We start from the raw sequence: 22,932 nt of genomic DNA, 5'->3' as shown, positions 1-22,932 counted from the left end.
AGGCAGATATATGGCTTTAGCTCTGCAAATAGTAACTTGATCTTCTCCTAGTTGAACTGAGGATGTTATGTTTCACTGAGAAGGGCATGCTATGAGAGACAAAGGGAGAGAAGCCATAATTTTGTTGCCCAGTGATGCTGTATTACATAGTCATAAGAATTTAGAGTAGCTATGGATCTGCTCCAGAAGTCTTATACAAGGTTATTATTATGACACATACAAAACTACTTTTTAATGAAAAAATTCATAACACCTGGTTTCTGAAGCTATTACATATTGCCTGCTTAGGGAGTAACCATGGCTCTCCAATTCAAAGTGATGGTATTACCCAAGTGACATAACTATTCAAATTTTGTCATGAATATTTTGGGACCAGCTTTGAATCTCTTTGCTTTAAAGAAGCCAGTGGAGAAACTTCAGTATTGTTTCGCAGCCTCAGGGATCTGCAGACAGACACACCTCAGTGGCTTCTAAATATGTAATGGTGGTAAATGGAAGATCAAGATTCTGATACTGCTCAGAAGAAAACTAAGTGAACTCTACTTTTTTGAATGAAAGAATATCTTATAAAAACATTTCTATTAATCCTGGTATTGATCACTTATTCCACCTCAGTGATTACCACAAGATGCATTCCCATGATTGATTTTCTATGATTCTATGATTTTTAAATATTCTGATGGTGCCATGTTGTGTATTGAGAGTTAAATACTCTGAATTTTGGGGAGATTCTACAAAATGAAGAAGTAGTGAAAAAATAAGCTATAATATATCATAATATAACCATATCAATACTTAAATATAACCATGATGTGCTTGCAAAAATGAAAGAGTTGATAGATGAATTCAAGTTTTGGTACCATGTAGGGTATCTGACCTAGTTAGGCTTTTACCTAAAGAAATGTTTCACTTCTATTAACAGATTCAGGGTGTGGTGCAATCCAAAGGAACAGAGAAAAATACCTGGAAATATATTTGTGCAAAACATGCACATTTTCCAATTAAGATGAGTCTCACATCATTCTAATTTGAAAATGGCCCTGTGAAAGCCAAGCCAGTAGCTAAAATGACGGAGGAGGAGAATACATTGCTTTCCAAGCAGATCATCATAAATGTCTAAGTTACCCGAATCAACAGTGCTGTGCAAGAAATTCATTTGATCTCTAATTGTGTCACATAAAATAAGGCTCTGTGGTGGAATGGGCATGCCATTAGCAAGGAAATGAGGAGGTAGCATTGCAACTACGAAATCAAAGTGTACTTCAGTAGTAGGGAATGCTTTCCATACATGATGAGCTTGTTGGTAATACATTACTATGCACAAAGGGTGCCTCTGGGCCTGGGGCAGTCTAGACCAGTATAAAAAGTCAGTCCAACTGCAGGCTCCCTCATACACTTCTCTTGCCTTCTCCTCCTTGCTGAACAAGGTAAGTAGCAAGTGCCTCTGTCAAATTCTCTTCTTTGTCCTTTTTCTCTCTTTTGTGTAGCTTTTCTGAGAGCCTTGCTCCTTGCCAACATCATGGAAGATGGGGAAGGTCTATAGCTTTTCTTGCAGCAGCTTCTTAAAGACCAGGAGACTTTCTCCCTACACAGGCTGTCTCAGCTCCCAGGCCTGTGCCTTTGCTCTCACCTAGTAGGCTGTCACTATAATGCTGCCTGTGCTTTCCCTGCCCTCTCTTCCAGGTTCACCTCCATCCCACAGCCATGTCCTGCTATGATCTGTGCCGTCCCTGTGGGCCAACCCCACTGGCCAACAGCTGCAACGAGCCCTGCATCAGGCAGTGCCAGGACTCCAGGGTCATCATTGAACCGTCTCCCGTGGTGGTGACCCTGCCTGGACCCATCCTCAGCTCCTTCCCACAGAACACTGCTGTGGGATCCTCCACCTCTGCTGCTGTTGGCAGCATCCTGAGTGAGGCAGGAGTGCCCATCAACTCTGGGGGCTTCAGCCTCTCTGGTCTTGGTGGCCGCTACTGTGGCAGAAGGTGCCTGCCCTGCTAAAGCCAGGCTGGATGTCTCCAGTGAGTGCACAGACCAGGAAACCCAAAGCCAGGTGCTGGACTGAGGACATTGCTGCTGGCCAGAGTTCCCAGATGGGTTGAGCATCCTTGTGTCCTCCTGCAAAGGAGGGAGGCATGGAAGGTGCCAGCCTGTGGTGTCTGGAATCACAGCCAGCTGATGTCTTCTTCTTCTCCTGCTTTCTTCTCACATCATGAGCCCCTTTTGCCTCCTGCTGTCCTGTGCCATGGGTTCATCCTGAAGCAACTGGAGAAGGTCCCTGCTCACCACTCTCTGTGCATGTGCGTCAGATGAAGATGCTTGTCCTGTTGCTGTGAAGAGGTGCCTGAGTGTCAGGTGCCCTTGTAGCAGCCTGGACGTTGTCTCTTCCAGGATGCACTGCTTTGTTTCTCTCTTTTTATTCATTAAAATTTATGCTGCATTGTAACTTGAGTTTTCCTTGTGTTCCTTCACTCCTGTGATGCCCAGTCAAGATGTGCAGCTTGAATACTGTCTCTGGTTGATGAGGCAAGGCACTGACCTGCTGCAAGACATTTCTGTGCAGTCCAACACCCACTTCTACAAGGCTCTGGTTCCATGTTACCACCTGCAATTGATCTTTGCCCTTCCTTCCTCAAAACCCTTCTTGGAAGCCCTGGATGTGGAGGGAGTGCTAAAGGGACTGAAATGAGAGGTGTCAGCCAGAGCAACAATACAAAGGGAGGTGTGAGCCCTCTGATAGATTTTGGCAAAGCTGGAATAGGTTGAATATTGATGTGTAGTTGATAGATATGCACACACAGGGCTCATCATTCCTCATCAAAAAGAGATGGGCAGTGCTGTTGATATGTGCTGGAAACTCTGTGCAGGGCTAGAATGGAGCAGGAAAAGCATTTTTGCAACCACTAAAGCAGTCTTTTGCTGAAAAAAATAAAGTGTTGCAGAGTTTTTCTTTATCTGTAATTGTACTGTGAAGGGAAGTGATACTGGCACAGTTCTGCTGCAAAGCTTCTAGAAAACCCACTTAGCTGCTGAGCAAGCTGTGCTTAGGGAGGTCCGAAGCAGTGATCATAGAATCATAGAATAGTTAGGGTTAGAAAGGACCTGAAGATCATCTAGTTCCAACCCCCCTGCCATGGGCAGGGACACCTCACACTAAACCATATCACCCAAGGCCTCATCCAACCTGGTCTTGAACACTGCCAGGGATGGAGCGTTCACAACCTCCCTGGGCAACCCATTCCAGTACCTCACCACCCTCACAGTAAAGAATTTCTTCCTTATATCCAGTCTAAACCTCTGCTATTTAAGTTTCAACCCATTACCCCTTGTCCTATCACTACAGTCCCTAATGAAGAGTCCCTCACCAGCATCCCCGTAGGCCCCCTTCAGGTACTAGAAGGCTGCCATGAGGTCTCTATGCAGCCTTCTCCAGGCTGAACAGCCCCAACTCTCTCAGCCTGTCTTTATACGGGAGGTGCTCCAGTCCCCTGATCATCCTCGTGGCCTCCTCTGGACTTGTTCCAACAGTTCCATGTCCTTTTTATGTTGAGGACACCAGAACTGCACACAATGCTCCAAGTGAGGTCTCACGAGAGCAGAGGGGCAGGATCACCTCCTTCAACCTGCTGGTCACGCTTCTTTTGATGCAGCCCAGGATACGGTTGCTTTCTGGGCTGTAAGCACACACTGCAGCTGGCTCATGTTCATTTTCTCATTGACCAACAGCCCCAAGTCCTTCTCCGCAGGGCTGCTCTGAATTTCCTTTTTGCCCAACCTGTAGCTGTGCCTGGGATTGCTCCCACCCAGGTGTAGGACCTTGCACTTGGCATGGTTAAACTTCATGAGGTTGGCATCAGCCCACCTCACAAGTGTGTCCAGGTCCCTCTGGATGGCATTCCTTCCCTCCAGCGTATCAACCGAACCACACAGCTTGGTGCCATCGGCAAACTTGCTGAGGGTGCACTCAATCCCACTGTCCATGGCACCAACAAAGATTGGTCTAAACCCCATAGCAGAGGTGCCCTGCCTAGAAAGGCAATGTCTAATGAAGTGTGAGTCAGAACTAGAGCGGGCAGCTGAAACAGGTTGACCCTTATGTGTGGATGTCCAGGCTGAAGCCTCAGGGTTATGAGGAGACGGGACCCATGCATCAGAAACACTTTAAAGTGAGGCCCTGAGGGCACGAGTCTTGCTTCACCTGGTGAGGTAAGAAAATCCTCATCATTGGCTGCATCATCTGCCTGTGCTGACGTGTCATTTCCCCTGGAAACCTTTTGGCCTCTAATAGTGTCAGCTGGAAGGAACCTGTGTGGCTGAATGGGCATGTCATGAACAGGGAAATGAAAAGAGAAGGTTGCAGGGCAGAAATAACCCCCCTAATTTTTTAAATTGTGATGCTCTGTGTGTAAGAAGAGCTTGCTGGGAAACATATTCCATGTGCAAAGTCTGCCTCTGGGCCTGGGGCAGTCTTGAGCAGTATATAAGCCAGCCCAGTATGGGCTCTCCCTCATCCACTTCTCTTGCCTTCTCCTTGGTGAACGAGGTAAGAAGCAATTGTCTTCTGTTTGTTTTCTTTCTGATTTTTCTCTTTGTCTTCTGTTCTCGACTGTGTCTTTAGCTCAGTTCTGTTTTGCTTAGACCATTGGCACTCATCTCCATTCTCCTTGCCGAACTGTGGGCAGGTGGGAGTTTTTCTCTGTCTTTGCAGGGCCCTGTTGAGTGCTGCAACTCCTAAGATTCTATTCTTCTCTATGAAGCTTGTCCCTGCTCCAAAGCCTGTGCTTTTGCTCTCACCTAGTAGTCTGTCACTATAATGCTGCCTGTGCTTTCCCTGCCCTCTCTCCCAGGTCCACCTCCATCCCACAGCCATGTCCTGCTATGATCTGTGCCGTCCCTGTGGGCCAACCCCACTGGCCAACAGCTGCAACGAGCCCTGTGTCAGGCAGTGCCAGGACTCCCGTGTGGTGATCCAGCCCTCTCCTGTGGTGGTGACCCTGCCTGGACCCATCCTCAGCTCCTTCCCCCAGAACACCACTGTGGGATCCTCCACCTCTGCTGCTGTTGGCAGCATCCTGAGTGAGGCAGGAGTGCCCATCAACTCTGGGGGCTTCAGCCTCTCTGGTCTTGGTGGCCGCTACTGTGGCAGAAGGTGCCTGCCCTGCTAAAGCCAGGTTGGATGTCTCCAGTGTGTGGACCAGGAGGCTCAAAGCCAGGTGCTGGACTGAGGACATTGCTGCTGGCCAGAGTTCCCAGATGGGTTGAGCATCCTTGTTCCCTCCTGCAAAGGGAAGGAATCAAGGTGCCAGCCTGTGGTGTCTGGAATCACAGCCAGCTGATGTCTTCTTCTTCTCCTGCTTTCTTCTCCATATCATGAGTCCCTGTTGCCTCCTGTTGTCCTGTGCCACAAATTCATCCTGAAGCAAGCACAGAGGGTTGCTGCTCATTGCCTTCTCCCCATGTGTGTCATATGAAGATGCTTGTCCTGTTGCTGTGAAGAGGCGCCTGAGTGTCAGGTGCCTTTGTAGCAGCCTGGACGTTGTCTCTTCTGCACTGCTTTGTTTCTCTCTTTTTAATCATTAAAGTTTATGCTGCATTGTAACTTGAGTCTTCTTGTGTTCCTTTCCTTCGTGGATGCCCAGCCAATCTGTTCAATGGGAAATCACAGAATCACAGAATTATATAGGTTGGAAGCTGCTTTTGGAGGTTGCCTAGTCCAACCTGTTGTTCAATGAGTTCAACCTAGAGCCAATTGCTTTTGGCCCAGATTGCTTTTTGCTGCTTTCAAGGATCTAAACTTGGGCAGCCTGTTCCAGTGCTCAGTAACACAAGGAAAAAGTATATCTTGATGTTCAAAGAGAGCTTTTTGTGTTTCATTCTTGCCCCATTGCCTTTGCTTTTTTGAATGGCCTCCCTGCAAAGAGCCCACTTCCTTCCTCCTTAAACCTTACCTTCAGGTATTTCAACAGATGAATGGGCACCATCCCTGAGAGCCTGCTCTTCCCAGCTCTCAGTTTTTCTTCATATATATGATGCTCCAGTCCCTTAATCATCTTTTAAATTTAATTCTCATTCATCATGGACCTTCATTTTACTCCCTTTTGGTGTGTCCATTTCTCTCTTACACTGAGGAGCCCAGAACTGTACATGGAACTCCTGGTGTGACCTCACAAATGCTGAGGGAAGAGGAAGGATCAACTATTTCAACCTGCTCGAAATACTTTGTCTAAAGCAGCCCAGTGTACAATAGTAGTCTGCATTAGCAAATGTGATCCCAAACAGGCTGAAAGGATGTGGTGCGCTTGCATTCATCTGAGGGTCTGAGAGTGGGTGTCTCACTGAAATAGTGAGATAGAGGGCACTGTCCTTTACATGTGACAAATATATCCAAATTTGGATATGATACCACATCCCTCTGTCCTGATCATCTGACTTGTGTTTCTCAGCAAACCTTATGCAAAGCCTTCCATGCCTCCAAGATGTGTGACAGATGCCCAAGGAGATGTAAGCCTTCCTTTCTGCCCCAGTCTCTGTGTGTCCCACCCAGCCCATTTCAGAAGTACTTTAGAATGTTGGCATAGCATCATAGTCACAGCTTCAGAGCCTACATGACCCATACCCCATGACACTCAACTGAGGGCATTTAGCAAGTCTTTCTCCATCCCTTGCACTTGAACATCAGAGGATGGAAAAAACCAAACCCTCCAGGATGCAGCCATTGTGTCTTCCTGCCTTTCTGCTCTCAATTGCAAGTCCACAGACATCAGGGTGGGAAGTAACCTTGCTCATGCATGAAGTCAGCATGTAGCTGGTGATGTAGGAGAGGACAAGCTGCCTGTCCCTTCCTGCCTTATCCTCTAATCCTCCACTGGAGATATTTGCCACATGCCCCAGAACTCCTGCTTCAGATAGAGTGAGGAGCACCTCCTGTACTGTCACATACACTGTTGGAACCCCTACACTGCCTTTCCCTGGAGCTAAAGCCTTGGATTTCTGAATGACAGCTGCTGTCAGCAAAAACCCTGTGCCCTTCACTGCATTCCCTGAGGGAATGCACTGTCCACCAACACTCATGAGCCGTGCTGATCTGACAGCAGAAGCAAGGTGGGCTGGAAAGATCATACCAGGGAGGGAACTACATATATCAGCTGTGTGTAATCAGAGAGAGCAGGGTACAGCAGGGCATTGGAGTCTTTCAGCAGATCCTCACTGTGGGCACTGAGAGTGTTACTACTGCAGGTCAGTGGGAAACTGCATGTCTGAGTGCTCTTAGATGCCTGGGAAGAGGAAACAGAGATCCTGATGTCTACCTGTGTCCAGCATATATTCCTAGGCTAGTATTTGTTATGAGTTCCAGTGTCTCATGGAAAGCTTTCCAAGCTGCTTGCAGTTCCTGTCATTGAGTTAGGGTGTGGGCTCAAAGAAGAAATGTTTGGTAGCCTTAAGCATGAAGAAGGGACAGTTGGGAAGCCCCAACACATATATTTGGTGCTGGTGGGGTTAGGGTGGAAATAGTATGTGTTGGAGAAAAGTATTTCTGTTTTTGAAACATCCTTCTCCTGTTGATCAGAAGCTGCTGGAGGCTATCCTCACTTGCATGGAGTTAGGTATTATGTTGTTCAATAGGTATGGTGACTCCTCTCACAGAAAATTCTCTCTAATTCTGGCCTTGTATTTTAGGGTAGCCAGAATATATGCCCTACTAAACATGAGAATCCTTAAAGTGAGGCCCTGGAGGGCAAGGGGCTGACTTCATCTGGCAAAGTGGGGCCCTCGTCATCACTGGCAGCATCATCTGTCTGTGCTGACGTGTCATTTCCCCTGGAAAGGTTTTGGCATCTAAAAGTATCAGTTGAAGGGAGTCTGTGTGGCAGAATGGGCATGTCAGGAACAAGGAAATGAAAAAGAAGCATTGCAGAAAACATAAGCAATGTCCCAATTTCTTTAATTATGATGCTTTGCATGCAAGATGAGCATGCTGGTAAACACATTGCATGCACAAAGGGTGTGCCTGGGGAGGTCTGCACCAGTATAAAAGCCAGTCCAACTGTAGACTCCCTCATCCACTTCTCTAGCATTCTCCTCCTTGCTGAACAAGGTGAGCTGCAACAAACTTTGCCTTTTTCATGTCTTTCTCTTTTTTCCTCTTTGTCTTCTGTCTCCAACAGAGTCTTTGTCTCTGTGTAGCTTTTACTGTAAGCCTTACAACTTGGTTGTGCTGCCAGCATCTGTGTTTGCTTCGCTGAACTAGAGGGAGGTGCAAGAAAGACTTGGGCTCCGTTTACAGGAAAACTGTGGGGCTAGGGTTTCTAATCCTCTCTTCTTCCCTAAGGAGCTTGTTCATGCTCCACAGCCTGTGCTTTTGCTCTGGCTGAGAGGGATGTCAGGCTGTCCCTCACACGCTGCCTGTGCTTTCCTTGCCCTCTCTCCCAGGTCCACCTCCATCCCACAGCCATGTCCTGCTATGATCTGTGCCGTCCCTGTGGGCCAACCCCACTGGCCAACAGCTGCAACGAGCCCTGTATCAGGCAGTGCCAGGACTCCCGCGTGGTGATCCAGCCCTCTCCTGTGGTGGTGACCCTGCCTGGACCCATCCTCAGCTCCTTCCCCCAGAACACCGCTGTGGGATCCTCCACCTCTGCTGCTGTTGGCAGCATCCTGAGTGAGGCAGGAGTGCCCATCAACTCTGGGGGCTTCAGCCTCTCTGGTCTTGGTGGCCGCTACTGTGGCAGAAGGTGCCTGCCCTGCTAAAGCCAGGCTGGATGTCTCCAGTGAGTGCACAGACCAGGAGGCTCAAAGCCAGGTGCTGGACTGAGGACATTGCTGCTGGCCAGAGTTCCCAGATGGGTTGAGCATCCTTGTGTCCTCCTGCAAAGGAGGGAGGGAATCAAGGTGCCAGCCTGTGGTTTCTGGAATCACAGCCAGCTGATGTCTTCCTCTCCTGCTTTCTTCTCTGCATTATGAGTCCCTTTTGCCTCCTGCTGTCCTGTGCCATGAGTTCATCCTGAAGCAACTGGAGAAGGTCCCTGCTCACCAACCTCTCTCCATAGGAGTGGAAGGAAAACACTTGTCCCACTACTGTGAAGAGGTGCTTGAATTTCAGGTGCCTTTGTAGCATCCTGAACTGCGTCTCTTCCAGGGTGTACTGCTTTGTTTCTCTCTTTTCGCTCATTAAAGTTTATGCTGCATTGTAGTTTGAGTCTCCTCGTGTTCCTTCCCTCCTGGGATACCCAGCCAAGATGTGCACTGAGAAATGGGATACCCTAGAGAGGAAGAAAATGAGTGGGTTAGGGGCAATGGGTTACATGTCTTGTGCCTGGAGGAGCTGAGTACCACAGGTCTATGGTCATTGTAAAAGAGATTGGGTGGTGGAGGGTTGTTTGATGTGGTCTGAACACACAGTCTTGCCAGAAGCTCCCCAAAGGAGCATGTGAGCAACAATTAAGCTTGGATACTGCTTCCAAGTGATGAGGCAAGCCACTGACCTTCTCATACTTGCTAACACCCACCTGCCCAAGACTCTGATTGTGTGTTACTGCTTCTAATTGGTCCTTGCCTTTCCCTGCTCAAAGGCCTTCTTGAAAACCCCAGATGCAGAGGGAGTTCCAAAGAAGTTGAAGGTACTGGTGTCAATCAGATCAACTTCCTAAAAGGAATTAAACACTGATTTTCATTTTTTTTTCTTTTCCCCTCCTTTCCATGGTCTATTTTTAACAGGGTACAGTTTGCAACTGGCCCTACAGTCAGAGTCAGAAACTACTCATATGAGCTTCCCTGGTGTTAAGAGTACATGTTTGCACGAGCTGGGTGTCTTCTGGTCTTCCCTGAAAGAAAACTTCAGCTCAAAATATTCTTTTGTTTTTATCTGCCAGGAAAACCCTGTAGAAATGCACACCCATCCATAGCTGTAAGCCAGGATGATCCATTAGAAGTATGGTAAAAAAGTCATACAAGGGAAATAAGGCATCATCCTCAATACATTCTCATAGGAGCAGGGTGTTTCAGCATGCTTGAGCCTTTATGTAGATCTTCAGTGTGGGGAACTGAGCTGGGGAGAACAGATGAAAGTAGGAAATAGATTCTTTGCTTTGAACATTTTGCTTGTGGAATGTTTTTAAGTGGAAGCACCACAGATATAAAACGGGTGTACAGTATGATCTCACCATAATAAAAATGTTTTCATGTTTGAAGACCTGCATGAAGAAACATGTAGGGTTGCTGTTTTGCAGTCACACTGGGGATTTCTTCTGCATCCATGTTTAATTGGCTAAGTATCTCCTGTCAACCTAAAAGCTGTCTTCACCTTCTACCATGAGGAATTTGGATTGGACTTCTATGATTAAAGAGTTGTCTGTATCAAATGAAGTCCCAACCTAACTAGGAAGGGGTTTTGTCCACCCTTTGCAGTGGGGACCCACTTGGGGTGTCAGAGGAATGTGGCTGGTGCCTCAGGCAGGACTGTCATTCCTCTTGGCAACATTTGGCCCTTGTCTCGCTCCAAGAAATACAGTGTAGAGCATTGAATCCTTCCCTTGGAATGCCTCTCTGCAGAGATCCTGACATATGCTGCTCTCCAGCCTGTCTTTGTTGGCACTGCCAGCCCTCTCTTGCTAATGCAGAGGGTTTTCTATTGAATTTAAACCTTACTGAGTGTTTGGAACTGTGTGTGCTGTCTTGTTAATATGAAAGGATAAAGAGGTTGAGGAATGTACACAGGGAATGGAAAAAGGAAGAGTTTTGAAGCCAGAAGACATTTTAGTGAGGGAGTGGTTTTGGAAAGGTAAAAACATTGACTGGTTAGCTGTCGGAAAGCAACATCATCATTCATTCTAAAACATTCTTGTTCTGCTGATTGGGCAACTCTAGGCTATGCTGAAAGAAGTGAGGGGCAAACAAGACAAGCCTATTCCTTCTAAGGGCAGTGGAAAATACCAAAGAAAAATCAAAATGCAACAGCATAGTGTTTCTGATCAAAAAAAGATGCTTAAGAAAGCTAAAAAGATCCTGGAGGCACAAACCTGGATTGGGCCAGGCCCAGCATAACAAAATCCTGCCTTTTAATTCTATGTCTATATGCAAAAAAACCCTGCATTCATTACAATAAAAGCAAGAAGGGAGCCTCAGGAGGGTAAGATGCTGACATCACCTGAATGTATGGCACCACTCCACCCAGCTGATTGAACCATCTGCCTGAATTTGTTGTGAGTTTGCCAGGAAACATTTTGGCCTCTAATAGTGCCAGTTGAAAGGAGCATATGTGGCTTAATGGGCACGTCACAAACAGGGAAATGAAAAGGCAGTGTTGCAGGGAACAAAAATAACCACCACATTTACTTAAATGGGATGATTAGCATAAAATATGATCTTGTTGGTAAACACATTATCATGCTCAAAGGATGCCTCTGGGCCTGGAGCAGTATGGACCAGTATAAAAGCCATTCTAATAGCAGGCTCCCTCATCCACTTCTCTTACCTTCTCCTCTGTGAACAAGGTGAGCTGCAACTGAATTTTCTGCACTCTTCTCCTTGTCTTGCTCTCCTCTTTGTCTTTTGACTTCAACTGAATCACTGCATCACAGTAGCTTTTGACGAGAGCCTTGTTCCTTAATTTTGTTCCCGTCTTTTCTGTTCAATTTGTTTTTCAATGCAGGAAGTTGGGACTCCATCAGCTTTCTTTCCAGGGTGTGGTTTGGGTTCAAAGTTCTTTAACCTCTCTTCCCTACTGAGGCTGTCCCTGCTCCAAAGCCTGTATCTTTGCTCTGGCTGAGAAGGCAGTCAGGCTGTCCCTCACACGCTGCCTGTGCTTTCCTTGCCCTCTCTCTTCCAGGTCCACCTCCATCCCACAGCCATGTCCTGCTATGATCTGTGCCGTCCCTGTGGGCCAACCCCACTGGCCAACAGCTGCAACGAGCCCTGTGTCAGGCAGTGCCAGGACTCCCGTGTGGTGATCCAGCCCTCTCCTGTGGTGGTGACCCTGCCTGGACCCATCCTCAGCTCCTTCCCACAGAACACCACTGTGGGATCCTCCACCTCTGCTGCTGTTGGCAGCATCCTGAGTGAGGAGGGAGTGCCCATCAACTCTGGGGGCTTCAGCCTCTCTGGTCTTGGTGGCCGCTACTGTGGCAGGAGGAGCCTGCCCTGCTAAAGCCAGGCTGGATGTCTCCAGTGAGTGCACAGACCAGGAAACCCAAAGCCAGGTGCCGGACTGAGGACATTGCTGTTCCCAGAGTTCCCAGATGGGTTGAGCATCCTTGTGTCCTCCTGCAAAGGAGGGAGACATAGAGGGTGCCAGCCTGTGGTGTCTGGAATCACAGCCAGCTGATGTCTTCTTCTTCTCCTTCTTTGCTGTCTGAAACATGAGTCCCTTTTGTCTCCTGTTGTCCTGTGCCGTGAGTTCATCCTGAAGCAAGTTGAGAGGGTTTCTGATCACCACCCTCTGCACATGTGTGTCATATGAAGATGCTTGTCCTGCTGCTGTGAAGAGGTGCCTGAGTGTCAGGTGCCCTTGTTGTAGCAGCCTGAATGTTGTCTCTTCCAGGATGCACTGCTTTGTTTCTCTTTTTAGACTCATTAAAGTTTATGCTGCATTGTAGCTTGTTTCTTCTTGTTTTCCTTCCCTTCTGGGATTTCCAGTCAAGCTATGCAGAGTGAAATGGGATGCCTGGGCAACCTGTCCAAGGGTAATTGGGATGCCTTGAAGGGAAAGAGAATGGGTGGGTAAATATCAGTGGTAGACCACATTTGTACCTGGATGAGTTGAGTACACAGAAGTGGGATGAGCTGAATGCCTTCAAGGGCTGTGGCCACTGAAAGAGACATTGAGTGTGTTATATTTTCTGAAGACACAAAGGCTGGCAAGGAGCTCTGTCAGGGCACATGGGAACCACAAGTGAGGTTGGATGTTGGATTCCATCAGAGTATGCAATACAATAACCTGCTGGAGGACATTTCTATGCAGGCTAAGACCCACCTGCACAACCCTCTAGCTGTATGTTACCACTCACAGTATGCCCTTGTCCTTCCCTCCTCCAAGCTATTTGTGTAAATCATAGTAGTGGAGAGAGTGCCAAAGGAGTTGAAGGGAAGATTTTGGCCAGGGCAACTGTAAGCTGAGATGTGATCTCTCTTCTGGATCTTTCCACGTTTGGGAAGGGTTTGATCATGGATGGCTAAAAGTTGTAGGAGGGGGGACTGTGCACATAGGACTCATCTAAAGAGCTTACAGTGTTGCTACGTGCTGGAAAGCATGTGGAGGGTGAGCAGGGAGCAGGAAAAGCATCTTTGCCCCACCTGGAACAGTCTTGTGGTCAAAAGCACTGCTGAGTCCTTCTGTAAGTTACTGTGTCTGAAGAGAATGCACACTGCAGCAGATGTCCTGTGAATCATTGAAGTGTTAGGTTTTAAAGGGACATTAAATGTCATCTAGTTTGACTCTCCTGCTAAAAGGTGGGACAACTTCCAGTAAACTCCTCCAGAAATTTCACTCAGGTGCTGTGCAGGATGTGACTGGAGACATACAAAAAAGCAATACTTTCGTCCTTTCAAGCATGTATAAAGCTGGAAAGGCTTTGGGAGTGGTACCCCAAAATCTACATTCTCATTCTTTCCATCACATGCGGGGGAAACTTTGTGTTGCTCTTCTGGTTGTGCTTTGGGTAGCTTAGGAGGCATCTCTGTGCCATGCTTCTCCAATTGTCCTTGCAAATGGTCACTGACCCTGTTCACAGCTGAGCAGGGTTGTGTCCCCTATGGAAATACTGTCAAGTATTTTTTCCTGCCTGGTTTGCAGCCATCTGCATAGCTAAAGTAGAAGTGGTGGCAAAATCTTGGGCATGAAGAATTACATCTATTTATTGGTCATGAAATGCCTTGCTCCCCTGTGTGTGTTCAGCTTTGCCTGTGGTCTTTCTTTGGGAGGGGAATAGGCTTGGTCCTTAAGCACAGGTAGTCTGCTACTAAAGGCAGGAGGGATGAGCAAGAGAAAGAAAATGACAAAAGAGGAGAATGACTTCTACTGAGGTCAAAGCTCATTCTCAATGAGAGTGTCTAGACCTCATGGCAGAGGTGCCCTACCTAGAAAGGCGATGCCTAATACAGACTTTGTGAGCATAACACAAGAGTGAGTGGCTGATGGAGTTGAGCCTTGTTTGTGGATGTCCATGTTGAAGCCTCAAGTTTATGAGGAGATGGGCCACATACATTAGGAAATACTTTAAAGTGATGTCCTGCAGGCCAAGAGTCTGGCTTCACCTGGAGATTTAGGACACTCCTCATCACTGGCTGCATCATCTGCCTATGCTGACTTGTCATTTCCCTGGAAGAGTCAGGGCTCTAATAGTGTCTGTTGAAAGGAGCCTTTGTGTCTGAATGGGCATGTCATGAACAGGGAAATGCAAAGGAAGTGTTGCAGGGAACATTAAGAACAGTTCCAATTTCTTTAACTATGGTGTTTTGCATGTAAGATGAGCTTTCTGGTAAACACATTCCATACTCAAAGGGTGCCTCTGGGCCTGGGGCAGTCTGGAGCAGTATAAAAGCCAGCCCAGCTGCAGCCTCTCTCATCCACTTCTCTTGCCTTCACCTCCTTGTTGAAACAGGTGAGCTGCAACTGAATTTGTCTCATTCCTCTGTTTCACTTAAACTCCTCTTTTCTTCTCGAGCTTGTTAAAACTCTTGCTGAGAGTCTTGATCCTTTCACACTCCTTACCTTGGACTTTTAGCCCCCACTATGAGAGGTATTGAAACATCTTTGGTTTTCATTCCTGTTTTGGGTTCAGGATTCTTTAACTTCTCTTTCTCCCTACTGAGGCTCTCCCTGCTCCCAAGCCTGTATCTTTGCTCTGGCTGAGAGGGCTGTCAGGCTGCCCCTCACACGCTGCCTGTGCTTTCCTTGCCCTCTCTTCCAGGTCCACCTCCATCCCACAGCCATGTCCTGCTATGATCTGTGCCGTCCCTGTGGGCCAACCCCACTGGCCAACAGCTGCAACGAGCCCTGTGTCAGGCAGTGCCAGGACTCCCGCGTGGTGATCCAGCCCTCTCCCGTGGTGGTGACCCTGCCTGGACCCATCCTCAGCTCCTTCCCCCAGAACACCACTGTGGGATCCTCCACCTCTGCTGCTGTTGGCAGCATCCTGAGTGAGGAGGGAGTGCCCATCAACTCTGGGGGCTTCAGCCTCTCTGGTCTTGGTGGCCGCTACTGTGGCAGAAGGAGCCTGCCCTGCTAAAGCCAGGCTGGATGTCTCCAGTGAGTGTGTGGACCAGGAAACCCAAAGCCAGGTGCCGGACTGAGGACATTGCTGCTGGCCAGAGTTCCCAGATGGGTTGAGCATCCTTGTGTCCTCCTGCAAAGGAGGGAGACATGGAAGGTGCCAGCCTGTGGTGTCTGGAATCACAGCCAGCTGCTGTCTTCGTCTCCTGCTTTCTTCTCTGCATTATGGGTCCCTGTTGCCTCCTGTTTTCCTGTGCCATGAGTTCATCTTGAAGCAAGAGGAGAACGTCTCTTTTCATCACCCTTTCCTCATGGGTGTGGCAGGAATATACATATTCTGTTTCTGTGAAGAGGTGTTTGAATGTTGAGTGCCCTTGTAGCATCCTGGACTGCGTCTCTTCCAGGATGCACTGCTTTGTTTCTCTCTTTAGAATAATTAAAAGTTATGCTGCACTGTAGTTTGAGTCTCCTCGTGTTCCTTCTCTCCTGAAATTCCTATTTAATCTAGGTAGGGGAAAATGGGATTTCCTAAATGGGAAAAAGATGCATGGTAAAGCCGGTTTTTGACCTCTCTTGTGCATGGAGGAGCTGAGTACTTTCAGGGGCTTCAGTCATTCTAAGAGATACGGTGTGGTGAATGGGAGTGTGGTGTTATCAGAACACACATAGTTTTTTTCAGAACTTCCCCAAGGAACATGTGATCAACAAGCAAGCCTGGAGAAGCCACTAGTTTATGAGTCTAGACATCAAGCCACTGGAATATATTTCTAGGCAGGCCAACATGCACCTGTATAAGGCTCTGATTGTGTGTTATAGCCCTTAACTGGTCCTTGCCCTTCCCTTCTCCAAGTACTTTTTCCAAGGCCTGGAACTGAAGAGAATCCAAAAGGAGTTGAAGGAACAGGTGTCATCCAGGGCCACGGTGTAAGGGAAGATATGACCTCTCTCCTATATATTGACACAATGAGGATATGATCATTATAAAATCATAGAATAGTTAGGGTTGGAAAGGACCATAAGATCATCCAGTTCCAACCCCACTGCCATGGGCAGGGACACCTCACACTAAACCATATCACCCAAGGCTTCATCCAACCTGGTCTTGAACACTGCCTCCCTGGGCAACCCATTCCAGTTCCTCACCACCCTCACAGTAAAGAATTTCTTCCTTATATCCAATCCAAACCTCTGCTATTTAAGTTTCAATCCATTACCCCTTGTCCTATCACCACAGTCCCTAATGAAGAGTCCCTCACCAGCACCCCTGTAGGCCCCCTTCAGATACTAGAAGGCTGCTATGAGGTCTCCACGCAGCCTTCTCTTCTCCAAGGTTGTATAAAATGTTCTGGGGAGGAATGGTCACACAGGAATAACTCTCTGAAAGAGATGGGCAGTGCTGGTGACATATACTGGACTCTCTGCGAAGGGAAGAAGAGAACAGGAAAATCACTGTTGTCCACACTGGATAATTTCTGTGGTCAAAACCTTAAGGTGTTGCCAAGACCTTCTATGTGTGTCATTGTGTCCTGAAAGGCAGTGGCTCTCAAACAGATGTGCTGCAAATCCTCTCAAAACCCCTCTCAGCTGCTGTGCAGGCTGTGATTAGAAAGGTACAGATCAGTGATCTTTTTGTTTCTCCAACCATGCCCAAAGTGGGAAGGCTGACAAAGTGTTACACCACCACCTCAGCTCTCAGTCCCTCCTTCACATACAGGCAATACTTTGTGCTGCTTTTCTGGTTATGCTTCAGGTAAAGTAAGAGGCACCTGCTGTGTCATGCTCCTCCAGTTCTCCTTGCAAAGGTTCATAGGCCCTGCTTGCTACTGAGCAGGGTTGTTTGTCCTGTGGAAATCCTGCCAACGTGTGTGTACATACCTGCCTGGTGGGCAGCCATCTACATGACTAAAGCAGAAGCAGTGGCAAAGACATGGGCAGGAAGAAGGATGTGTATCGATTAGGCATGACATGCCTTGGTTCCCAGGGTGCATCCAGCTTTGCCCATGGTCTGCAGTAAAGAGTGCTGGGAGGGTAGCTGCACCAGCTACTAAAAAGGAGAAAAATGACTGCTACTGCTGAACCCAGGAGAGCTGCTAAACGCAAGAGGGATGCACAAGAAAAGGAAGATGGAAAACGAGGCAGAACAAATTCTGCTGAGATTAAAGCTCAGTCTCAGAGAGTCTAAACCCCATAGCAAAGGTATCCTGCCTAGAAAGGCAATGTCTAATACAGACTGCATGAGCATAGCACACGAGCGAGTGGCTGACAGAGCCAACCCTTATGTGTGGATGTCCAGGCTGAAGCCTCAGGGTTATGAGGAGATGGGACACATGCATCAGAAACACTTTAAAGTGAGCCCCTGAGGGCAAGAGTCTTGCTTCACCTGGTGAGGTAAGAAACTCCTCATCATTGGCTACATCATCTGCCTCTGCTGATGTGTCAATTCCCCTGGAAACATTTTGGCGTCTAATAGTGTCAGTTGAAAGGAACCTGTGTGGCTGAATGGGCATGTCATGAACAGGGAAATGAAAAGGAAACATTGCAGGAAACATGATCAGTGTCCCCATTTCTTTAATTGTGATGCTTTGCATAGAAGATGAGCTTCTTGGTAAACACATTTCATGCTCAAAGACTGCCTCTGTGCCTGAGGTGTCCTGCACCACTATAAAAGCCAGTCCAACTGCAGGCTCCTTCATCCACATCTCTTGCCTTCTTCTTGGTGAACAAGGTGAGCTGCAACCAGATTTGCCTCTCTCCTGTTTTGCTTAAACTGTTTCCTTTCTGAGCTTGTTATATCTTTTGCTGAGAGTCTTTGTCCCTTGTCCTGCTCCTGACTTTAGACTCTTAGCCACCAATATGAGAGATAGAGAAAGGTCTTTGGCTTTCATTCCTGTTTTTGGTTCAGTTCTCTTATCTCTCTTCCTCCCTACGGAGGCTGTCCCTGCTCCCAAGCCTGTGCCTTTGCTCTGGCTGAGCAGGCTGTCAGGCTGCCTCTTACACACTCCATGTGCTTCCCCTACCCTCTCTTCCAGGTCCACCTCCATCCCACAGCCATGTCCTGCTATGATCTGTGCCGTCCCTGTGGGCCAACCCCACTGGCCAACAGCTGCAACGAGCCCTGTGTCAGGCAGTGCCAGGACTCCAGGGTCATCATTGAACCATCTCCTGTGGTGGTGACCCTGCCTGGACCCATCCTCAGCTCCTTCCCACAGAACACCACCGTGGGATCTTCAGCATCTGCTGCTGTTGGCAGCATCCTGAGTGAGGAGGGAGTGCCCATCAACTCTGGGGGCTTCAGCCTCTCTGGTCTTGGTGGCCGCTACTGTGGCAGAAGGTGCCTGCCCTGCTAAAGCCAGGCTGGATGTCTCCAGTGAGTGCACAGACCAGGAAACCCAAAGCCAGGTGCCAGACTGAGGACATTGCTGCTGGCCAGAGTTCCCAGATGGGTTGAGCATCCTCGTTCCCTCCTGAGAGGGAGGGATGGAAGCAAGGTTTCAGCACGTGCTGTCTGGAAATATGTCCAGCTGATGTCTTCTTCTTCTCCTGCTTTCTTCTTCACATCATGAGTCCCTGTTGCCTCCTGCTGTCCTGTGCCATGGGTTCATCCTCAAGCAAGCAGAGAGCTCATCACTCTTTCCCCATGTGTGTGGAAGGAAGACACTTGTCCCATTGCTGTGAAGGGTGCCTGACTGTCAGGTGGCCTAGTAGCATCCTGGGCAGTATCCCTTCCAGGATGCACTGCTATGTTTCTCTCTTTAAACTCATTAAAGTTTATGCTGCATTGTAGCTGAGTTTTTCTCGTGTGCTTTTCTTCCTGGGATGCCCAGACAATCTGGGCTGGGGAAAATGGGTTTTTCTAGAGGGGAAGAGATTGAATGAGAAAGGTTCACTCTTTGATCTGTCCTGTGCTTGGAGGAGCTGATTATTCTTAAGGGGTATGATCACTTGAAGAGAGATGTGGTGATGGAGGGGAGTGTGGTATAGTCTCAGCATGCAAAAATTGCCGTGAGCTCTCTGAATGGGCATGTGAACACCACACTAGCTTGGATACTGCCTCTAATAACCCAATGAAAGACATTTCTATGCAGGCTAACAGTCACCTATCCAAGTCCTTCTGTGTGTGTCAGTGTGTCCTGGGCAACAGTTGTTCTGAAGCAGATGTGCTGCAAACCATCCCCAAACCCCACTCAGCTGCTGTGCAGACTGTACCCATAGAGGCATCAAGCAGTGATTCCTCCAATCATCCCTCAAGCTGGGAAGACTGAGGGAATGTTACCCCACCATCCCAGTTCTCAGTCCCTCCATCACAGACAGGCAATACTTGGTGCTGCTGCTCTGGTTGTGCTTCAGGTAGAGTAGGAGGCATCTGTTGTGCTGTGACATTCTGATTGCCCTTGCAAAGATTATGGACCCTGCTTGCTGGTGAGCAGAGTTGGATGTCCTGTGGAATTCCTGTCACATATTTGGCCATGCTTGGTCTGCCAGCTGTCTGCATGGCTAAAGCTGAAGTGTCAAAGACATGGACAGTAAAAACACAGATTCAGAGAATCACAGAATTACAGAATTATTGATGTTGGAAGGAACCATTAAGGATCATCCAGTCCAACCCCTTTGCCAAGTTATGGACACCTAGAGTGGGTTACACAGGAATGCTACTGTGTTGATTTGAAGTGTCTCCAGAGAGGGAAACTTCACAACCTTCTTGGGCAGCCTGTTCCAGTGCTCTGATAAAGAAATCCTTCCTCATTTTCAGGTGAAATTGTGGTTTAGTTTATGGCCATTGACTCCTCATTCTGTTGCTGAGAATCATAAAAAGAAGGACATGTACAGATTACCAACACATACATTGGTCACTGGGGAGTATCCAACTTTGTAAGTGGCCTCCAGCAAAGAGTGTTGGGAGGGGAATAGCCTTGGTTCTTAGGCACTGCTAGTCTGCTGTTAAAGGCAGGTGGGGATGAAGGAGAGAAGGAAGATGACAAAAGAGGAAGAACAACTTTTGCTGGGATCAAAGCTCAGTCTCAGAGAGTCTAAACCCCATAGCAGAGGTGCCCTGCCTAGAAAGGCAATGCCTAATACAGAATGTGTGTATATAGCACAAGAGTGAGTGGCTGATGGAGCTGACCCTTGTGTGTGGATGTCCAGGCTGAAGCCTCAGGACTAAAGGAGATGGGCCACATGCTTCAGGAACACTTTAAAGTGAGCCCCTGAGGGCAAGAGTCTGGCTTCACCTGATGAGGTAGGACACTCCTCATCGCTGGCTGCATCATCTGCCTGTGCTGACTTGTCATTTCCCCTGGAAATGTTTTGGCCTCTAATAGTGTCAGTTGAAAGGAGCCTGTATGGCTGAATGGGCATGTCCCAAACAGGGAAACAAAAAGACAGCATAGCAATAAATATAAGAGGTGTCCCCATTTCTTTAATTGTGATGCTTTGCATGGAAGATGAGCTTCTTGGTAAACACATTTCATGCTCAAAGACTGCCTCTGTGCCTGGGGTGTCCTGCACCACTATAAAAGCCAGTCCAACTGCAGGCTCCTTCATCCACTTCTCTTGCCTTCTCCTCCTTGGTAAGCAAGGTGAGATACAGCTGTCTTTTCCCACTCTTTCTCCTTTTCTCCTCTGTCTCCTTGTATCATTGAGCTCCTTTCTCTTTGTGTCCTGAGTCTTGAATCTTTGCAACCACAATGGAAGGTGGGAGACAACTTTTTTCAGGGGATGCTTCAGGACTGGGTGCCTAGGATCTCTCTTCCTCCCTACTGAGATTGTCCCTGCTCTCCAGGCTGTGCTTTGCTCTGACCGTGCAGGCTGTCAGTATGTTCCCTGCCTGCTGACTATGATCTCCCTGCCCTCTTTCCTAGGTTCACCTCCATCCCACAGCCATGTCCTGCTATGATCTGTGCCGTCCCTGTGGGCCAACCCCACTGGCCAACAGCTGCAACGAGCCCTGTATCAGGCAGTGCCAGGACTCCAGGGTCATCATTGAACCATCTCCTGTGGTGGTGACCCTGCCTGGACCCATCCTCAGCTCCTTCCCACAGAACACCACCGTGGGATCTTCAGCATCTGCTGCTGTTGGCAGCATCCTGAGTGAGGCAGGAGTGCCCATCAACTCTGGGGGCTTCAGCCTCTCTGGTCTTGGTGGCCGCTACTGTGGCAGAAGGAGCCTGCCCTGCTAAAGCCAGGCTGGATGTCTCCAGTGAGTGTGTGGACCAGGAAACCCAAAGCCAGGTGCCGGACTGAGGACATTGCTGCTGGCCAGAGTTCCCAGATGGGTTGAGCATCCTTGTTCCCTCCTGAGAGGGAGGGATGGAAGCAAGGTTTCAGCACGTGCTGTCTGGAAACATGGCCAGTTGATATCTTCTTTTCCTGCTTTCTTTTTCACATCATGAGTCCCTGTTGCCTCCTGTTGTCCTGTGCTATGAGTTCATCCTGAAGCAAGCACAGAGGGTTCCTGCTCATCGCCTTCTCCCCATGGGTGTGGGAGGAAGGTGTTTGTCTTGATGCTGTGAAGGGTGCCTGAGTGTCAGGTGCCGTGGTAACAGCGTGGACAGCATCCCTTCCAGGATGCACTGCTTTGTTTCTTTCTTTAGATACATTAAAGTTTATGCTGCATTGTAGCTTGCGTCTCCTTGTGTTTCTTCCCTCCTGAGATGCCCAGCCCAACTGAGCATGCCAAAAAGGAATGCTGTACAGGGGAAAGGTGTGGGTGAAGGTATACATTGGTTTCCATCTTTCTTGGGAGATTGGGATGGGGTGTTCAACTGAAGTTGTTACTTGGATGACATAATTGCATCTGATACTGCCTTTCCAAAGTCACACACATCCCTTTGTCCTGAACAAAAGACTTGTGTTTTGCATCAAACCCGTTCAATTCCTTCCATGGCCAGTAGATGCGTGTGGCATGTTCAGATGTCAGATAAAGAGTAACCCACCACTTCTGCCCCCAGACCATGTGTACTTGCCCCTCAGGCCCCTTTCTGAAGTACATAGCAACGTTAGACCTGCAGAGTCACTGCTTGGGAGTGTACATGTCTTGTTGTCCATGAAGCTGTAGTGAAATCCTTCTCTGTCTCTTGTACATCAGAAGACCAAATGAAGAAATCCTCCAGGTTGCAGCCATTGTTTCTTTTTCCCATTCTGCACTGAACTGCAAGTCCACTGAGAGCAGGGAGGGAAATCTCCTTGCTCATGCATGGGGTTGGCATGTAGATGGTGTGGCCTCCTCCTCTGAGATATAATAGTTGCTACTGCAACAGGTGATCTAGGGGATGACGAGCTCCCTGTCCATTCCTGCCTTATCCTCTAGTCTTGCACAGTTGATGTTTTGCTCTTTGGTCCCCAGTATTGCTTCAGGCAGTTGTGGGCACATTTTGTGCTGCGCTCTATGTAATGGGAACACCTACAGTGTCTTTCCCCATATCTAAAGCCCTATCTTCTCTGAATGAAAGCTGCTGGGCATAAAATGTGGGAATATGAAGGTCTGGCAGGAGACCCTACCCATGGATTTTCTGTGGCAGGGGTAGGATTGAAAGGATGCTTAGAAGAAATGACAGATTTTGCACATACACAATGAATGCAAACTGAAAGAAAGAAAAAGAAAGAAAAGATGCTCTTTCTTGAAGAAAACATCCCTCCCCCCACACTCTGGTCATAGATGGAGCTGGTGTGCTGTGTCCCAGGTGCAGAAGAGATTTCCTCTTTTTGCACATCAATGGCCTGAGTGCAGG

At 48.1% G+C, this 22,932-nt stretch overlaps 7 protein-coding genes across 8 annotated transcripts; all 7 read left to right on the top strand.

The window, feature by feature from the left end:
• Positions 1–1,292: 1,292 nt before the first annotated feature.
• LOC106023572 (feather beta keratin-like) lies at positions 1,293–2,446 on the top strand. The gene is made up of 2 exons (XM_031054644.2): positions 1,293–1,427; positions 1,684–2,446. The coding sequence occupies exons 1-2, from the start codon at positions 1,317–1,319 to the stop codon at positions 1,999–2,001; spliced, it is 429 nt and encodes a 142-aa protein (XP_030910504.1). The 5' UTR covers positions 1,293–1,316; the 3' UTR covers positions 2,002–2,446.
• Positions 2,447–4,392: 1,946 nt separating this feature from the next.
• Positions 4,393–5,599, top strand: LOC115947510 (feather beta keratin-like). The gene is made up of 2 exons (XM_034073417.1): positions 4,393–4,543; positions 4,848–5,599. The coding sequence occupies exons 1-2, from the start codon at positions 4,436–4,438 to the stop codon at positions 5,163–5,165; spliced, it is 426 nt and encodes a 141-aa protein (XP_033929308.1). The 5' UTR covers positions 4,393–4,435; the 3' UTR covers positions 5,166–5,599.
• Positions 5,600–8,012: 2,413 nt separating this feature from the next.
• On the top strand, positions 8,013–9,190 carry LOC117438067 (feather beta keratin-like). Its single transcript, XM_034073468.1, has 2 exons — positions 8,013–8,095; positions 8,431–9,190. Exon 2 carries the CDS (start codon positions 8,452–8,454, stop codon positions 8,746–8,748), a length of 297 nt encoding a protein of 98 aa, XP_033929359.1. The 5' UTR covers positions 8,013–8,095; positions 8,431–8,451; the 3' UTR covers positions 8,749–9,190.
• A 2,185-nt stretch (positions 9,191–11,375) lies between these two features.
• LOC106023577 (feather beta keratin-like) lies at positions 11,376–12,589 on the top strand. The gene is made up of 2 exons (XM_034073472.1): positions 11,376–11,489; positions 11,825–12,589. The coding sequence occupies exon 2, from the start codon at positions 11,846–11,848 to the stop codon at positions 12,140–12,142; it is 297 nt and encodes a 98-aa protein (XP_033929363.1). The 5' UTR covers positions 11,376–11,489; positions 11,825–11,845; the 3' UTR covers positions 12,143–12,589.
• A 1,872-nt stretch (positions 12,590–14,461) lies between these two features.
• On the top strand, positions 14,462–15,663 carry LOC106023578 (feather beta keratin-like). Its single transcript, XM_031054643.2, has 2 exons — positions 14,462–14,594; positions 14,904–15,663. The coding sequence occupies exon 2, from the start codon at positions 14,925–14,927 to the stop codon at positions 15,219–15,221; it is 297 nt and encodes a 98-aa protein (XP_030910503.2). The 5' UTR covers positions 14,462–14,594; positions 14,904–14,924; the 3' UTR covers positions 15,222–15,663.
• Positions 15,664–17,799: 2,136 nt separating this feature from the next.
• LOC106023575 (feather beta keratin) lies at positions 17,800–18,988 on the top strand. Its single transcript, XM_031054640.2, has 2 exons — positions 17,800–17,930; positions 18,235–18,988. The coding sequence occupies exon 2, from the start codon at positions 18,256–18,258 to the stop codon at positions 18,550–18,552; it is 297 nt and encodes a 98-aa protein (XP_030910500.1). The 5' UTR covers positions 17,800–17,930; positions 18,235–18,255; the 3' UTR covers positions 18,553–18,988.
• A 1,650-nt stretch (positions 18,989–20,638) lies between these two features.
• LOC106023574 (feather beta keratin-like) lies at positions 20,639–21,822 on the top strand. Of its 2 annotated transcripts, none has more exons than XM_031054641.2 (2): positions 20,639–20,781; positions 21,064–21,822. In XM_031054641.2, the coding sequence occupies exon 2, from the start codon at positions 21,085–21,087 to the stop codon at positions 21,379–21,381; it is 297 nt and encodes a 98-aa protein (XP_030910501.1). In that variant the 5' UTR covers positions 20,639–20,781; positions 21,064–21,084; the 3' UTR covers positions 21,382–21,822. The 2 variants fall into 2 exon arrangements, with proteins under 2 accessions (XP_030910501.1, XP_030910502.1); XM_031054642.2 differs by having other exon boundaries at positions 20,748–20,772.
• The last annotated feature ends 1,110 nt before the right edge of the window (positions 21,823–22,932 follow it).

This window comes from Melopsittacus undulatus, assembly GCF_012275295.1.
Source record: "Melopsittacus undulatus isolate bMelUnd1 chromosome 20 unlocalized genomic scaffold, bMelUnd1.mat.Z SUPER_20_unloc_1, whole genome shotgun sequence".
NCBI lineage: Eukaryota > Metazoa > Chordata > Aves > Psittaciformes > Psittaculidae > Melopsittacus > Melopsittacus undulatus.
This window is presented reverse-complemented; position numbering and strand designations above follow the sequence as displayed.

Bases quoted from the DNA above. Each gene is read 5' to 3' on its own strand.
- LOC117438067 (XM_034073468.1), top strand. From the start codon at position 8,452: ATGTCCTGCTATGATCTGTGCCGTCCCTGTGGGCCAACCCCACTGGCC.
- LOC106023578 (XM_031054643.2), top strand. From the start codon at position 14,925: ATGTCCTGCTATGATCTGTGCCGTCCCTGTGGGCCAACCCCACTGGCC.
- LOC106023575 (XM_031054640.2), top strand. From the start codon at position 18,256: ATGTCCTGCTATGATCTGTGCCGTCCCTGTGGGCCAACCCCACTGGCC.
- LOC106023572 (XM_031054644.2), top strand. From the start codon at position 1,317: ATGCACAAAGGGTGCCTCTGGGCCTGGGGCAGTCTAGACCAGTATAAA. The intron at 1,428-1,683 runs GTAAGTAGCAAG...CCTCTCTTCCAG, and splicing joins TCTCCTCCTTGCTGAACAAG to GTTCACCTCCATCCCACAGC.
- LOC115947510 (XM_034073417.1), top strand. From the start codon at position 4,436: ATGTGCAAAGTCTGCCTCTGGGCCTGGGGCAGTCTTGAGCAGTATATA. The intron at 4,544-4,847 runs GTAAGAAGCAAT...CCTCTCTCCCAG, and splicing joins CCTTCTCCTTGGTGAACGAG to GTCCACCTCCATCCCACAGC.
- LOC106023577 (XM_034073472.1), top strand. From the start codon at position 11,846: ATGTCCTGCTATGATCTGTGCCGTCCCTGTGGGCCAACCCCACTGGCC.
- LOC106023574 (XM_031054641.2), top strand. From the start codon at position 21,085: ATGTCCTGCTATGATCTGTGCCGTCCCTGTGGGCCAACCCCACTGGCC.